This window comes from Pelophylax lessonae (genome assembly GCF_965119305.1).
Source record: "Pelophylax lessonae genome assembly, chromosome: 11".
In the NCBI taxonomy this organism is placed as follows: domain Eukaryota; kingdom Metazoa; phylum Chordata; class Amphibia; order Anura; family Ranidae; genus Pelophylax; species Pelophylax lessonae.
This window is the reverse complement of record NC_138778.1, coordinates 71,324,685-71,343,303: the sequence shown is the minus strand read 5'-3', so window position 1 is coordinate 71,343,303 and position 18,619 is coordinate 71,324,685. Positions and strand designations below refer to the sequence as shown.

Genomic DNA, 18,619 nt, shown 5'->3' with positions numbered 1-18,619 from the left:
ACTCCACCCCAAAAAGATTGTGTTCACTGCACCCCACAAAGATTGTGTTCACTGCACCCCAAAAAGGATTTTGTTCACTGCACCCCAAAAAGGATGTTGTTCACTCCACCCCAAAAAGATTGTGTTCACTGCACCCCAAAAAGATTGTGTTCACTGCACCCCACAAAGGATTTTGTTCACTGCACCCCAAAAAGATTGTGTTCACTGCACCCCAAAAAGGATGTTGTTCACTGCACCCCAAAAAGGATTTTGTTCACTGCACCCCAAAAAGATTGTGTTCACTGCACCCCACAAAGGATTTTGTTCACTGCACCCCACAAAGATTGTGTTCACTGCACACCAAAAAGGATTGTGTTCACTGCACCCCAAAAAGATTTTGTTCACTGCACCCCAAAAAGATTGTGTTCACTGCAGCCCAAAAAGATTGTGTTCACTGCAGCCCAAAAAGATTGTGTTCACTGCAGCCCAAAAAGATTGTGTTCACTGCAGCTCACACACAGAAAAATGGATGTGGATCACTGACACCTGCCTATCTCCAATCCCACACCACACAGCAATATCGATTGTAGTTTGTAGAACACAGTTTCCCTAAAATTCAGCAGACTCTGTCCCTAACAGGATTGAGAAGAGATCGTAGATCAGGATTGAGTGCAGACCCCACCCCCCACACAGCAATATCGATTGTAGTTTGTAGAAGACACTGACCCTATATAATTCAGCAGACTCTATCCCTAAAATGCCTACAACTCGCCCTGCCTAAACACTCCGACCTGTCCCTCAATTCTATCCGGACACAAATGGTTTTTTCCTGCCTATCTTTCCCTAATCAGCAGCCAGCACGTTGATGTGTGCTCTGTCCCTGAATCTAAGCAGCATAATGACGCCGCTGCGGCTGCCTCGAACTTATAAAGACTTGGTCACATGCTTCAGACGGCCAATCACAGCTACTGAGACATTTGCAGGCATGGCTGGGATGGCTTAAGGCACACCAGTTAAACGATTGTTGATTGGCTGTTGAAAGCCCGCCATGAAAAGAGCGCCAAAGCATGCAAAACCCGGAAATAAAACGACCGAACACGGATTTTTACCCGAACATACAGTAAAGTGTCCGTGTCCGTGTTCGGGTACAAAAAATCCAATTATTCGGTACGAACACGAATAATACAGTCCGTGTTCGCTCAACACTAATAGTGATCCGGTAGGTGGGTCCTTGCTTCCTCTATGAGTCGAATAGGGTTTATTTTGTTAAAGCAGGATAAAAGGTACTCACATTGGTGAAGTAACAAACGAGCGGGGAAACATGCGTCTGGAATGCAATGCGATCCACACCAAAATGCCGGAACCGGAATCGATGCGACGCGCTGTACGCGTTTCGTAAGTATACGTCTTCAGCAGCGTCGGGTCACTTCCGATAAAAACTCCCTTAAATACACGTGGATTCCCAGAATATTTGACCTACATATTTATTGCCATATCCATTTGGCACGCCACATTTATATATATATCCCTCACCCCCCTTCAAAGAACTATTTGTGTTACTTACTGTTACTAATCAATTTATCCATGTCATAGGTTATTGAATAAAAGAATGAAACAGAGAATCTCATGAGTTTATATAGCTTGGCCAAAAAACACAATCCTTTCTTCAAATATGTTTAGAAAATAAGTATATTTATTACTAGAAGCAGTCTTGTGACATTATTCTGTGGCAGCTCTACCATGTCCATTCTTGGAATGCAAGCTAGTTTATAAAGCTAAAGCTTGATACATACTGTATATCAAAAAAGGCCTTATTATAAAACTGTTAAGTTTTTTAGGACTTTAGAATTAACTTATTTTTAATTTATTTAAAATATAGGGTAGGTCTTTAAAATGTCAGATTTTAAAATGTTGAATAATGAAAATGCTAAACACATAATTTTTTTTCTTTTTTAATGACAGAGTCATGAAAATTTTCCTTTCGAGGACTGCTCAGCGTATTCCCTACATGACCAGTATGCGTTTAATACGCATGTTAAGCGTTATGGTGACTGTGTGTATTTGGTTCCTTGTGGGATGGACAGTGGGAACAATGGAGAATGTGCAAAGAGGAGTGCCTGTGGTTGTTCACTCACAAACGCAAGAAGGGCTTATGTTTTACATGTGTGATTATGACCGCTGGGATTATATGATGGCTTTGGGTAAGCTTAGCGTGCTGTGTTAATTTTATTGTATTTGGTCAAATCTCTTACTATATGTATGGTTCTAACTTGACCATGTTCTGTGTCTTCTCCCTAGGTGAGCTCTTGTTTTTGTGCTGGGGCAGTTACCTATGTTATGGAGCTCGTACCGTGCCCTCTGCTTTCCATGAGCCACGTTACATGGGACTGGCAATACATAATGAGATGCTTATATCTGCTGCATTCCATATACTTAGGTGAGGTCAGAATGCAACAGCATGCATATATATATTTTTCAATTTAAGTGTTTTACAGATTAAAGGCTTCTTGCTTTTGTTAAGAATATACTCCAGGTAAGGACAATATTCCTTTCCTTTCTTGAAAAAACACCTTAAAATTATTTCTGAGAGAAACTATTAGACCCCCTTCACATTTGTGTCACACTCCATGCTTCCCCAATGAGTACCGTTCATATCTGTGAAACTTTAGATTAGTTCCTGCTCTACTTTAGTCTGAATTTCATGTGCCTTGAGGGCCATAGACTTTAATGTTAACCCTCAAAAGTCACATGAAAGTTGCACCTGCATGATATACATGCAACTTGTGTGTGACTTGTGAAAAACATGCCAGCAATGAAAAAAAAAAACAGTGTGGTCCCCCCCCCCCCACCCCTATCTATGCAAGGCCCTTTAGGTAAATGTTTTTAAAAAATGGCATGGGTTCCCCCCAAAAACCATACCAGACCCTTATCCAAGGATGCAGCCCAGCAGGTCAGAAAAGGGGGGGAGGAAGGAACGCCCCCCTCCTGAATACCAGACTAAATGCCCTCAACATGGGGGTGCTTTATGGCAGGGGGACTCTGCTGTTGATGGGGATAAGGGCCTCTTTCCCACAACCCTATCCAGGGGTTGTGAGGGTTTGCGGGTGAGGGGGCTTATCAGAACCTGGAAGCCCCCTTAAAGAAGGGGAGCCCCAGATCCTGGCCACCCATGTGAATGAGTAGGGGGACACACTACCCCTACTCATTCACAAAAAAATAGTGTAGTGTAAGAAGCGATAGCAGGCAGTTTGACAGTTCCTTTATTTGAAAAATAGATATAAAAAAAAAAAGATTCCCCAGTGTAGATCCATCGTCAATCGCGATGCCCACTGCCGACCCGAAAAGAAAAAAAAAACGTTCCTGACGAAGGCTCTCGCCATCTGCCTTTTCTTAAATAACTAAGGGGCGTGCCACCCGGTGATGTCACTGGGTGGCCCCGCCCCTACGTTATTCAGGAGCTGGCAAAAGGTGGAGCTAGCTGATGGCAGGAGCCTTCATCGGGACCAGAGGTTTTTTTTTTCACCTTTTATGGTAAATGAATAAAGGTATATATATATATATATATATACTCATTCACATGGGGGGGCGGGATCTGGCCACCCGCAGACCCCCACAACCATCAACCAGGGGCCATTGTCCCTATAAAAGCACCCCTCTATGTTAAGGGCTTGTGGCCTGCTATGGTTCAGGGGGGGTGCGCTCGCTCATCACCACCCCCGTTCCTGGCTTGCCGGGCTGCTCAGATAAGGGTCTGGTATAGATTTGGGGGAGAACCCATGCCATTTTTTTTTATTTTGGTGTGAGGTTCCCCTAAAATCCATAGGGTAGGGGACCCCATGCTGTTTTTTTTAATTTATTTTTCATTGCCTTCTTTTGTTTACATTCAGCTGTAACAAGTGATGAATCATCGGTTGTTAAGGACGCAGTTGCTGGCTTCTGGGCCGCTCCTTACCAACAAGCTACTCTTCACATAGAATTTGAATCGATCGATCAATTTTTGACCAATTCGAAATTTGGAATTCGTTAGAAAAGAAAGAAACCAAACTAAACTACTGTAAATTAATTTTTCCATTCAGCACATGTCTAGCGACTTTGTAGAGCACAAACAAATCATTCACTTTGGTCAAAGCAAAAGTTGTAACAAAGTCGCACTCATGATTTTTAAGTTGCACAAGTGTGAATGGACTTAAAGATGAGAAAGGCAAAATATCAATAGTCCCTGGTCTTTGTACATGGCATCAATCATCAGCACGGCACCAAGCACAGAATTTGATGCACAATTCACCTTTGTGAGTGTATGTTACACTGTGTTCTTCACTCTAGGTTTGTTATGGTTCCATCACTTCAACCGGATTGGACACTTCTTCTGTTCTTCATTCACACACATGGGACAGTCACAATGACACTTACCTTACTGTTTGTGCCCAAGGTAATTCATACATGCTTATTAGTTCATACACTTCTGAAGGAAAGATTTTCCCACCAGGTCCTACTGTAAACATCTTTTTTAGTTCTTGCATGCAGGAGGTCCTCTACAGGAAGAGATTGCAGCTGAAGTGTACGAAGATGAGCTGGACCTGAGGCGTTCTCGATCCAATCTAAATAGCAGCATCACCTCTGCCTGGAGTGAGCACAGTCTGGACCCTGATGATATCAGAGTAAGGACTGAAATGTAAAGCACATGATATTGTAACTGTGAGCATAATACCAAGGCAATGCTATGCATACATATGGTGTTCATTCACTGCCAATAAGGGGTGAGCTGAGCATACCTTGGTTCGGTTTTAGGTGAGTCTTGCAAACATTACTGAGGTTTCAGGTGCTGGATCTAAACCCTATTGGAGTCAAATGTTAAAAACAATAATGGCCATTTTAAAGGCAAGGGTATGTCAAACAAATAACACGGGGGTAGGGCATAGGTTTGAGGAACATTGTACCAAAGCAAAAAATACCTTTTTTAAATGTTGTTTAGTGAGGAGCAGCTATGCTATCAATTCTTCAAGTGAAACATTTAAAATACTAAATTCCTTTAAACATCATACCTATGAAGTGGGGCATCCATATATAACCTACTACAGCAAAACTTACAAAATAAAAAAAAATTACCTGTAAATTGCGTGTAAATAACAACTTTGGGCATTCTGATTGTAAACACATTGGCCAGGAATTCCCTTCATCTTTATCAGGGCCTTATCCTAGATCCATAAAAAAATTTACACGTGCCCCCCTGGACTGTACCAAGTCACATGCTCTCAACATGAGGGGGACCCCCCTGGCAAAGCAACTTTGCTCCATGTGGATGAGCAGAAAGGCCTCTTCCCCAAAAACCTGGCCTGGACTTTCTTGTGGTCTGTGGGCAGGGGGCTTATCAGAATAGAAAGTCCCCTATTAAAGGGGACCACGAATACCAGCTTCCTCATGTGAAGGAGTAAGGGGTACATGGTAACCCTACTCATTTACAAAAAAAATGTGCACAGTAAATAACACCACACTTTTTGACAAGTGCTTTAATAAAAAAAAAAAGCCCTAGAAAGTCCTGCAATGTATAAACCTAATGTTGCAGCGCTGCTTTTAATAAATATTATTAATAAATTATATTAATATTCAGCTAATTACAAACTGTTGCAAATGTGCAAAAATGCGCAGACTAAATCAATGTGCAAATCTCGTAAGACAAAGCAATAATAAATACTGTAAATTCATAAATAGAATATAGTTAGATCAAAAAGTCCATAGATCAATAAAGTGTCCATCAGGTGCAGATAAGGTGCTTCTGTGCTTCACTGTACATACAAACTGGAGTTCCCCCCTTGTGGTTGTCTACTTACCACAATTCGCTAGGTATAAATCATTCAATGTAAATCCTGCAGTACAGCCACAGCCTCTTCCTGTCAGCCTGGAATCCACAATCATATGGGAGAGATCCTGAGTGGTGGTCCTTCTTACATTCCAAGTCCCCTCATAAGGAATAAAACACCATCCATAGTGAAGTACGTTCACTTAAAAATGTATTGCAAAAAGAAACTTACTTACAGTGAAGGAGTTTAAGCATGCATGGGATAGGCATAAGGCTATCCTTCATACAAGATAGGGCCAGGGACTATTCATAGGATTCAGATATATTGGGCAGACTAGATGGGCCAAATGGTTCTTATCTGCCGACACATTCTATGTTTCTATGTTTCTATGTTTCTACTTACAAACATCGCTAAAAACTGAGCAGATAGATCTCGGCTCGGTGGTTCGCTGCTCCCGCAGCGTGCGCTTCCCTGGCCGGAAGTGACGTCAAGGTACGCTCAGCCAATCGCTAGACGCATTTCGCCATCCAACCACGGTGTCTTCCGTAATGTACTCTGTCATCAGTCAAGTCCTCTGACCTGCCACCTACTGACATGCTTTGCTTCTGTGGCTTATTTGTGCTAAAGTACATCTCCTGGCCACTGCTAACTGTTTTACAAAAGGCACTGAACCGTAGTTATCAGTTATTGCCAAATGAAGTTTGCAAAAACATTTGGCCACACTAATCAATTTAAAGAAGTTCTCTAAGGCTATGTTCACTTATATGCGGGTACAGGAATGCATGCAAATTGTATTCCTTTCTCAAACCTACGTACAGCCTCACACAAAATGTGGTGCTGAACAGAAAAGGCACAGAGGTGCCATTAACTCCAAATATTCATGTTATTTAACTCCTAATGGCACCCCCATGCACTGAAAATCACAATTTCTGTGTGGCTGTGCTTTAAAAAGTTCAGGGACCTTCACGCTGCAGAAAATTTAGGCACAGAAGCCCATTCAAATGAATAGGCTGCCATTCCCGAAAGCCCGCAGCATAGAGCTGTATACTGTACATGTGAACTGGGGCTAACGCTATAGTCACATAAAAGTATATTTAGGTTTGTGAAGAAAAACAAAAACAGGAAAAAAGTACAGAGCTTTTTGTTGGATCACAGAATTGAATATCTACAGAATTACCCTCCAATTTACTGTTCTATCAGGATCAGCTGTGGGTTGGGAACAGAAAAAAAAATATTTTTTTATAAGAAAAAGAAAAAGGTATGCATTTTGGTGTTATACTGTATATACACAGTGCTTTGCAAAAGTCATAGGCGTTTGTGAAAAATGCTGTAAAGTGAGTATGCTTTCAAAAAGAGTGCAATGAATAGTCTTTATTTATCAAGTAAAAACCTACAAAATGCATAAACAGAAAAAAAAAATCAGGTTCAAAATAATAATAATATCTAAACCACAATTGGTCTTTGTAGGATTTTGAAGGCAACTTCTAACCAAAAATAGGAATAAAATAACAACATTTATTTTCTCAATTCAAAAGGTTTAAAAACCACATATTATATAGTATATAATATTGTACAAAATTGGGTTACAACATAAAGAAGCCCTGGTTCACATTGATGCTCTTTGAAATCGTACTACTTCACTTGATTTGGTGAAATATTCACTTTGGTGAAATATTATTATGACAGACTTACCTAAAAAAACAGATCTCTCCAGCGGTGTGCTGTCACTACTAAGGGGGATTCCATCTTTGTCTGGTCTTCTCTTTGGGATCTTGGGCTCTAGTCATTTGGCCAAACTGCAATGATGTGACTCACACACATGTGCGCAGGAGTCTCATACGCTGCTACGTTTGGGAGATATTCACTGTACCTTCAGGTAAGCCTGTAGATACAAGCTAAAAAATTTAGTTTACTACTGCAAGAAGAAGAAGTTAGTAAATGGTTAAATAGAAGGAGTTGATACATGGATGCAGGGGGAACTGACAGTTAAGGGGATAAGAAGAAAAATTGCATAGGTCAAGAAGCAGCCTGGTGGAGAGGAGTGGGATGCCCAGCACACCAAACTGCACTGGGACAAGATAACAGGCAGCTATAGAACTGGTGTAACAGTAAATTCTTCTCCCTATGGGAATGCAGCTGATCAGCTGTGACTGTGTCAGAAAGAAAGAGCAAAGGAGGAGTGAGATGAAAAAAATATACAGGCTAGGACAAGGAGTATAGAAAGAACTACACAGAGAGAAAGTTACAGAGATAACCTCACCTAGCAGAGCTAACATTAGAGCCAGGGCTGAGCATGGGGGGGGGGGGGATTAGTGTCAGACAACAATTGTGTCTCTTTTCCTCTAGCAGCTGAAAGCTGGCAGCAGGGAAAGGGGGAGAGATGAGCTTTTATCTGCTAGAGGAAGAGAGACACAATTGTCACCTGTCGGTAATCCCCCTCCCTGTGTGGGCCCCCTTGTGTGATTGGGTCCCCTACAAGCGGCCCTGACTATGATTAAAGCATGGTTCCATCTGTGTTGGCCATCCACCAGTATGTCACATAGATTTATGAGATCCTGATCCAGGATGGTCATGGGAGTTTTTAAAGATGTTTTAACCTCCCTGGCGGTATGATTATTTCCGATTTTGGGTGCTGAAAGCGGTACCATTATTTTGCATGTAATTCTTAAGAATGAGCAGCCCAAACCAACTATTTACATATGACTTTTTTTTTTACTGTGCGTTCTTCTTTATAACATCTCGGGTATGATAAAGTTTGAAACACAAAATCATAAATTATAATATAATAAATAACTATAAATAAGTTAAAGTATGTATATATATATATATATATATATATATATATATATATATATATACATATATATACATGTATACATATATTATATATATATATATATATATATATGTGTGTGTGTATATATATATATATATATATATATATATGTGTGTGTATATATATATATATATATATATGTGTGTGTGTGTGTATGTATATATATATATATATATACACACAATACACACACACACACATATATATATATATATATATATATATATATACCGTACATACATAAAAAGTACAGTAAAACCGCAGCAAACTAATGTGAATTTATTTTATTTTGTAATGTATCAGTGTGTTTGGTGTGTTTTACTATTTGAATTTGCCGGTTCCACTCCCCCACATCACAGGAGACGGAAGCCGGAATACATCGCTGGATCCCGGGGACAAGGTGAGTACCCTCTCTTCCAGGATCCAGCGATCTCCCTAGCAGTACCCCGAGTGTGGCTCGCGGTTACCGCTTTTGGCACTGAAATTTAACCCCGAGCCACACTCGGGAATACCACTAGGAAGGTTTAAGTTAAAGCGGAGTTCCAGCCATTTACTCACCTGTCCAACGGTCCAGCGATGCGGCCGCCGGAAGCCTCGATCCTCTCCCTCGGCGCCGGCATCACTGCTGTGGGCACCCGGCTGTTACAGTTTGCGGCTTCACAGCCGGGTACCCACTGCGCATGCGCGAGTCGCGCTGCGCGCCGTGATTGGCCGGCAATCTTCTGGGACCTCTGACGTGTCCCAGAAGATTGCAGGGAGGGAGGGGGAGAGGAGAACTTCCGCTCAGGGCGCCGCGGCGCTCCGAGCGGAAGTGGGAGCGGGTACCTGTCAAAACTAGGTACCCGCTCCCCCCCCCAAAAAATGACATGCCAAATGTGGCATGTCGGGGGGTCAGGACTCCCTAAAGCGGAAGTTCCACTTTTGGGTGGAACTCCGCTTTAATTAGCTACAGGAAGTATGTCCTTACATAAGGTTGCAAGGTTTGTGACCTATCCAGGGGACAGGGAAAAAAATATAATTTATATTCAAGAGTTGTATCTTATCCCTGAAGAAGATAAATGTTATACATTAAATGTTATTATTTGAATCTTATTTTTTGGTTAGAAGTTGCCTTTTAAGTCCTTTAAAGGCCTTTAAAGTTCTACAAAGAGCAATTGTGGTTTTCTAGATATAATTAACAAGGATGTTAACCACACCCAATAACTGTCACACACAATAACTGTGTTCAAAATAATAATATAGGATAAGTATTAAATTGTTTGTCTAGAGGTAAATAATATTTACGTAGCTGAATTAAAAAATTGTACTTGGAACAGGGTTCCATCTCATATGAAGGGTGGTTGTGTCATTAAGGCTCCAAGTACACGGGACGTTGTTAAAAGTCCCTTTGAATGCTGGAATTTTTAGGACGTTTGAAGCGTCCGTTAGGTCGCGTTTGCACCCGCGTTTAGCGGGCGTTTAGCGGGCGTTTGCGTTTAGAACCGTTCCTAGAGGTCAAAAAAATTATTCCCCTTTAAAATGGAAAAACGCGAACGCTAAACGCTAATTGCGTTCCAAAAAATGTCCCAGAACTCAACTGCCTGCAAATGACTGTAAACGACCCTGTGTACATGGACAGATAAGATAACATGTAGGTGGGTTCAGGGGCTTCTGAACCCACCAACTGCTCCTAAACGGCCATTTACAACGTCCCGTGTACATGGAGCCTTAGAAGAGCCAAGACAGGCGGAATGACTTTTCAATAACTCCTGGGCATTCGTATATTATTTGTAGCAGTATGGCAGCCATGCATGCACAGTAATAAATCATATTGTTTCCTTCTTGTTTAGCCAAACACAACGCGTGTGCGTTATCTTGGGTCGACATACAGGGTGGAGTTTCATTCTATTAAGACTCTCATCAATATGGTTTTGAGATTCGAGTCACGCCAGACCTGAAGGGCCTGGTATTATTGGGGGTGAACCCCATGTCACTTTGCTTTTAATGTAGTTGGTCCCTCATTAACATCCTCTGTATAGCAGACCTTCATCTAGGATAAGGATCAGGTGTAGATGAATGGCATCCCTGACCACAACGTTTACAAACTGAATTAAGCGTTTGGGAGCTGTCATTTTGCTGGCAATTTAAACACTTTTCCTTCTTAAAATGTCAGTGTTGCTGTAATAGGTTGTATACATCTCACAAATGAGCCACTTTACAGGCAGGGTCAGGGCATCCCCTAAACATATCATTGAATGGAGTTTTGCATTTTTAACCACTTAAGCCCCGGAAGATTTTACCCCCTTCCTGACCAGGGGGTATTTTGCAATTGGGCACTGCGTGACTTTAACGGACAATTGCCCGGTCGTGCGACGCTGTACCTAAACTAATTTGACGTCCTTTTTTTCCCACAAACAGAGCTTTCTTTTGGTGGTATTTGATCACCTGTGCGATTTTTTGATCACGCGCTATAAACAAAAAAAGAGAGTCAATTTTGCAAAAATAACAATATTTTTCACATTTTTTTATATGAAATTCCCAAAAAAAAAAAAGTAAAAATCAAAATTTTTTAACATTTTCGGCCAATTTGTTTTATGCTACCTATGTTTGGTAAAAAAAAATTGCAAAAAGCGTATTTTGATTGGTTTGCGCAAAAGTTATCGCGTTTACTAACAAAGGGAAAGATTTTTGTCATTTTTGTTGTTTTTTTTTTTTAACGCGTAATGGCGGCGATCTGCGTTTTTTTTTTGCGGTACTGCGACATTGCGGCGGACAGATCGGACCCTTGACTGACATTTTTGACACTTTTGGGGTTACCAGTGACATTTCTACAGTAATCAGTGCTATATATATGCACTGTTACAGTAAAAATACACTGGCAGTGAAGGGGTTAACTTTATTTGAGAGGGAGGGGCTGTGTGTGTCCCTAGGGGCGTGATTCTAACTGTGATTGGCTGTGGCTTGAGGTGTAGTTACACTGATCAACGGTTCTAAATAGTAGAACCGTATGATAAGTGTTTCTACACAGGGAGAACTGACAGGCAGCTTGTTTACACAAGCTGCTTGCCTTTCTCCATCTCCCCCGCCGATCGCCGAGTGACCAGAGGACATCGGGTCCGCCGGTCACACGCGCGGGGGGGTGCGTGACCGCGCGGGAGCGGGAGCGCGCCACCGGCGGCGCGCGCTCGCTCCCCAGACCCTCCCAGGCTAGTGACGTACTGATACGTCACTCTGCCTGTGAGGGGCTGACCACCGCAGTATATGTTCGTGCGGCGGTCGGCAAGCGGTTAATGCTTCACTTCAAATATTACTAGAATCACTTCTCCCAGCCAACATTTTCTTTACTCTTTGTTTTTGCTTTGGTACATGTTATCCATAGCAGCACCCAACCTCTCATACAATTTGTTTGACAATCCCTTGCCTATTAGCCTACAAAATGGCAAGACATTTTTAACATTTGGCTAACATTGCCTTTAATAAGGTTCAGATTCGACACGTAAACGTTAGCCATGTTCGCCAAACCCTGCTTGAACTAAACCTAACTGGGTTCAACCCATCACTAATCAGCACCTCATTAACATATAATGCTATAGGTAGAAGGTTTACCCCTAATTGTTTTAGCAATTTATATTCTTCATTATGAGTGGCTTGTTTTCCATTAGGAGGTTTGAAAAAAGTTATCATTGTTTCCATGAGTGTTGCTTTATGGCTTTTCTTATATAGCATATACATATAGTCTCACAACTAAATAAATCATTAAAAACTATAAACATTACAATATATACACCTACTTTTTGTTACTATGACTCTTTATAAAAAAAGGACATTTCCGAAACCTCCTGCTGTTAGTAGTAATGGCAGTAGTTGTGAGGTTCAAAATTTCATCCAAAATATTAGCCGAATTATTTATTCTTTTTAGAGCTTCAATACCCCATCCTGCCCAGCAGGCCCGGACTGGGACAAAAAATAGGCCCGGGCATTTTGGACTGAGCAGCCCAGGAGGGGGGCGTGACGGGGGCGTGGCTGGGGCGGGGCGTTCATTGGGATGGTTGATGACAGGATTTAATGTTCCAGGATGTTTGGATTCGATTACGGTACCTTTTTTTAGTTTAATCTGACAGACTGGGTCCAATTTAGATCAGAGCTGCCATATGATGCTGTTTATTTTTGTCTTACTTTAAATCCTGTTTTGATCACTGAGTCCTAAAAATATTATGAAGCAGCACAAGATAAAGGTTACCCTAATCAAGGGGTAGACAACCTTTTTGACCACAGTGTGCCGAAAAATGTTTTCAAAGAAATTGGGAGTGCCAGATACATAAAAAACAACTGTCAACTTCATATAAAGTAACTGCTGTAAACCGCTTGAATAATAGTAAGAAATCAAGTGAGCTTTGCACCTTCACAAATCAGATCACCCCAATTCCTGCACCTTCACAAATCAGATCACCCCAATTCCTGCACCTTCACACCTCAGATCACCCCAATTCCTGCACTATCACACCTCAGATCACCGCAATTCCTGCACCTTCCCACCTCAGATCACCCCAATTCCTGCACCTTCACACCTCAGATCACCCTAATTCCTGCACCTTCCCACCTCAGATCACCCCAATTCCTGCACCTTCACACCTCAGATCACCCTAATTCCTGCACCTTCCCACCTCAGATCACCCTAATTCCTGCACCTTCCCACCTCAGATCACCACAATTCCTGCACCTTCACACCTCAGATCAGCCCCAATTCCTGCACCTTCACACCTCAGATCACCCTAATTCCTGCACCTTCCCACCTCAGATCACCCTAATTCCTGCACCTTCCCACCTCAGATCACCACAATTCCTGCACCTTCACACCTCAGATCAGCCCCAATTCCTGCACCTTCACACCTCAGATCACCCTAATTCCTGCACCTTCCCACCTCAGATCACCCTAATTCCTGCACCTTCCCACCTCAGATCACCCCAATTCCTGCACCTTCACAACTCAGATCAGCCCCAATTCCTGCACCTTCACACCTCAGATCACCCCAATTCCTGCACCTTCACACCTCAGATCACCCCAATTCCTGCACCATCACACCTCAGATCAGCCCCAATTCCGGCACCTTCACACCTCAGATCACCCCAATTCCTGCACCTTCACACCTCAGATCACCCCAATTCCTGCAGATTCACACCTCAGATCACCCCAATTCCTGCACTATCACACCTCAGATCACCCTAATTCCTGCACTATCACACCTCAGATCACCCCAATTCCTGCAGCTTCACACCTCAGATCACCCCAATTCCTGCACTATCACACCTCAGATCACCCTAATTCCTGCACCTTCACAACTCAGATCAGCCCCAATTCCTGCACCATTCACACCTCAGATCAGCCCCAATTCCTGCACCGTCACACCTCAGATCACCCCAATTCCTGTACCGTCACACCTCAGATCACCCCAATTCCTGCACGGTCACACCTTAGATCACCCCAATTCCTGCACCTTCACACCTTAGATCACCCCAATTCCTGCACCTTCACACCTCAGATCACCCCAATTCCTGCACCTTCACACCTCAGATCACCCCAATTCCTGCACCTTCACACCTCAGATCACCCCAATTCCTGCACTATCACACATCAGATCACCCTAATTCCTGCACTATCACACATCAGATCACCCCAATTCCTGCACCTTCACACCTTAGATCACCCCAATTCCTGCACCTTCACACCTCAGATCACCCCAATTCCTGCACCTTCACACCTCAGATCACCCCAATTCCTGCACCTTCACACCTCAAATCACCCCAATTCCTGCACCTTCACAACTCAGATCAGTCCCAATTCCTGCACCTTCACACCTCAGATCACCCCAATTCCTGCACCATTCACACCTCAGATCAGCCCCAATTCCTGCACCGTCACACCTCAGATCACCCCAATTCCTGCACCGTCACACCTCAGATCACCCCAATTCCTGCACCGTCACACCTCAGATCACCCCAATTCCTGCACGGTCACACCTTAGATCACCCCAATTCCTGCACCTTCACACCTCAGATCACCCCAATTCCTGCACCTTCACACCTCAGATCACCCCAATTCCTGCACCTTCACACCTCAGATCACCCCAATTCCTGCACTTTCTCACCTCAGATCACCCCAATTCCTGCACTGTTACACTTCAGATCAGTCACTGCTAGAAAACATGTGCCATGCGGCATGCCAGTTTGCTTGTTACATGTGATGTGACAGCCAGGTGCACATTTCCAAGTTGAAAATGTGCACCTGGCTGTCACATCACATGTAACAAGCAAACTGGCATGATGGCACATGTTTTCTAGCACTAGTGACAGAGTGTAGCTGTTTTCTGTTTTTTACGCCTGCCTGCTGCTAAGCCAGAAGTGAGCAATGCTCTGCCGGAGGCCAGAACCACAAATCCCAGCAGTGTTGTGTTTGTTTTTGTGCCCTTTCCTTACATGACACATGTTCTAGCAGTAAGGGCTCTTTCACACGGGCGATCCGATCAGATCCAGTTCCTGTCAGTTTTTTAGGCGGATCTGATCTAATCCTCCATGCAGCTCTATGGGACAGTGGATGTCAGCGGAGACACCTCTGCTGACATCCGCTGCCATCCGTATCCGATCCTGTCCGTTAAATCTGGACGGATGGAAACCCTATTTTTCTATCCGTTCAGTAATCGGATCGGATCGGATCTGATGAGAGCGGACAGGCGGTCCGCTCTCCTCCGATCCCCCATAGAGGGCAGCGGGGGCTGAGACACCTCCCTCTCCGCTCTGCAAGCGGAGACGGAGCTGTCATCCGCCGGCTCAGCGGGGATCGCGGATCCTACGCAGGCGGACCGTGTGAAAGAGCCCTAAGTGTGTAGCTGTTTTGAAAACAGCTACACACTCACTATCACTGCTGCTAGAAAACATGTGCCATGCGGCATGCCAGTTTGCTTGTTACATGTGATGTGACAGCCAGGTGCACATTTTCAAGTTGAAAATGTGCACCTGGCTGTCACATCACATGTATCAAGCAAACTGGCATGGCACATGTTTTCTAGCAGCAGTGACAGTGTGTAGCTGTTTTCTGTTTTTTACGCCTGCGGCCTGCCTGCTGCTAAGCCAGAAGTGAACAATGCTCTGCCGGAGGCAAGAACCACAAATCCCAGCAGTGTTGTGTTTGTTTTTGTGCCCTTTCCTTACATGGCACATGTTTTCTAGCAGCAGTGAGACTCCGTTCACACTGGGGCGACGCTACTTGCCGGGGCGACCTCACAGGTCACGGTGCGCAGCTCACACCGCGACCTCGGAGCGGCCGACACAGACTTCATATCATTGAAGTCAATGCAGGTCGCTCCAGGTCGCCCCAAAGAAGCTCCGGACCCTTTTTCTAAGTCGGAGCGACTTGTGTCGCTCCTATTAGAACGGGTCCGCAGCTTCTCTATGGCAGGCGACCTACGGCGACCAGGTCGCCTGACAGGTCGCCCCAGTGTGAACCGGCTCTGACAGTGTGTGTGTAGCTGTTTTCAAAACAGCTACACACTCACTGCTAGAACATGTGTCATGTAAGGAAAGGGCACAAAAACAAACACAACACTGCTGGGATTGGTGGTTCTGGCCTCCGGCAGAGCATTGCTCACTTCTGGCTTAGCAGCAGGCAGGCGTAAAAAACAGATAACAGTCAGCTACACACTGTCACTGCTAGAAAACATGTGCCATCATGCCAGTTTGCTTGTTACATGTGATGTGACAGCCAGGTGCACATTTTCAAGTTGAAAATGTGCACCTGGCTGTCACATCACATGTAACAAGCAAACTGGCATGATGGCACATGTTTTCTAGCAGTGACAGTTCCAGACCAGTCTGACCAGAACACTGCTCTGCCAATGGAGGCCAGCTCAGAACCACAAATCCCAGCTGTTGTTGCTGTTTTTGTGCTGCCTGCGGCTGCCCTTTCCTTACCTTGTTGCAGCAGTCAGCCCTTGGCTCGTCGTCCTGTCTCTCACTCTGCTCAGCTGTCTGCGGTGCGGCGCCGGCGACTTCATTCCCGCTTCTTCCTGAATCAAGCAGGGGCCAGGGGGTGACGGTCCCCGGCCTCTAGCTCCACCCCTTCACCTTCAGTCACCTGGCGCCGGTCCACCCCTCCAGTCCAGAGCGCCTACATTGGATGCCGCTGCAATCCGACGTGACAGTGGCCGGCGGCCGCAGTGAGCGGCGCTGGGCTCAGCTCAGTATCAGCCGGCTGCCAGCTGAGCCCAGGCAGTGCTAGGACTCAGAGTGAGTGGCGGCCACTGGCGGGGAGTCAGGGACAGCGGCGGGCGGCCCTCAGTCTCCGCGGAATCGGCCGCGGGGGGGCCAGCAGCGGCCGGCATCGGGACACAGACAGTGACACTGTCTGACGGACTGAGGGCGGAGGTCCCGGCCCACCGGGCATCTGCCCGGTCTGCCCTATGGTCAGTCCGGCCCTGCTGCCCAGCAAGAGAACAATGCCCAAGCCATATTCCATTGCTTAACAATTTTCTTTAAAGCTTAAGGGAGAGTTCTGGCTTGCATGCGTTCATTACAAATTAAAAAGGCAAACCTTCCAATATAACATATTCCTGTGTCATTAGACAGAAGCCAAGCATAAGCTATTTACTATATAAAATAAACAGGCCCCAAGCCTGTTGTTTTTTTCAGTTGGCTTGGGTCACTGTGTCATTTACCCCCCGATTCAAGTAATTATGGGGAACATCAGATTTTATACTGATAATTAATGTTGATCATATACAATTTTCTATACCCATGGACCTATCCTTTTTTCTAACTACAACCAGTGTAAGGTTATTACATATTTGAGGAGCTTCTTGTTCATGAATCAATAAAGAATTCCTACATTTTCTATTTAACATGGGTGCATTCATTCCTCCATACAGTACAGTTTGGGCAAAATAAGAGAAAAGTAGAGGAACCCCTATCATGGATGTGCCTGCAGTGTGAGACTGCAAATGTGAACACCCCCAGTAGTCAGAGGTAGTATTTGTATGAGAATGTTGTTTAAGCCCCGGTTCACACTTATGCGATGCGGGAAGGCTGCGAATCCGCAGCCTGTTCCCGCATCGCAAACGCACCCCCGGCAGTTCACACTGCCATATGCGATAAGCTGGGGGTGTCAATGTAATCTTAACGACACTCCCAGTTTGATCGCAAATCGCAGTGCGATCTTGCAGTTCGCACAGGATCGGATCGCACAAGTGTGAACCTCTGTGCGATCCGATCCTGATGCGGCTGCAAAAAAGGGTCCTGTGCGTGTTTGCTGCGGGTGCGGTGCGAATTTAGCCATACAAAGTGTATGGCTAAACTCACACCGCACAGCCGATCGCATGTAATGAAGGAGCAGTGCGCTCCGACATTACATGCGAACGCCGCAGCCGCACAAATGTGAACCTGGCTCTCAAGCAGCCTTTCACAACCTTTTCACCGCGTAGGAACCCTTGAAAAATTGTTCAGGTCTATGTGAACCCTTGTAAAAACATAAATTGATACTCACTGGGAAAATGGCCTTTCACGTTGGTGGCTAGTAGCCATTGGATGCCATTGGGTTCATGCAGCTTGCTCTGCCAAGTGGCTTTGACCCCAAACTATGTAGGTATTCACAAATGGGAGGTCTGTCTGCCACAGCTCAAGAAACCCCTAACAACCTCTGGAGGAACCCTAGTTGAGAATGGCTGGTTTTGCTGCCAAATTGCAGCTTACTTTTTTTAGATGCCTTGTTATATAGAAACGCCAGCACTGTAAAAGCCTACTAATTATTTTTGTTTATGAGAGAGTTGAACAGCCATAATTTAGGCTACGTTCACACTAGCAATTTAGGCCCATGTGAAATGTAGCAGCAGGAATCTTCTGATGCAGCTGTGAGTGGCTGGGTGTAGCCAGTGGTCCGGTTCACTATAATGATTGGTCACAGACAGCTGCAGCTATTCACGACTCTCCGCACAGCCAGCAATTACCCATGGTGATTCTTGCTGGACACACTTAAAGCGCA

General features: G+C 44.4%; 1 protein-coding gene across 1 annotated transcript in view; it reads left to right on the top strand.

Moving 5' to 3' along the window:
* GPR179 (G protein-coupled receptor 179) overlaps window positions 1-18,619 on the top strand; it is a 279,308-nt gene that overhangs the window by 190,346 nt on the left and 70,343 nt on the right. Inside the window, exons 7-10 of the mRNA XM_082271241.1 lie at window positions 1,942-2,180; window positions 2,278-2,416; window positions 4,303-4,408; window positions 4,491-4,637. Of these exons, the coding sequence (XP_082127367.1) occupies window positions 1,942-2,180; window positions 2,278-2,416; window positions 4,303-4,408; window positions 4,491-4,637 (631 nt within the window). The remainder of the gene's footprint in view (window positions 1-1,941; window positions 2,181-2,277; window positions 2,417-4,302; window positions 4,409-4,490; window positions 4,638-18,619) is intronic.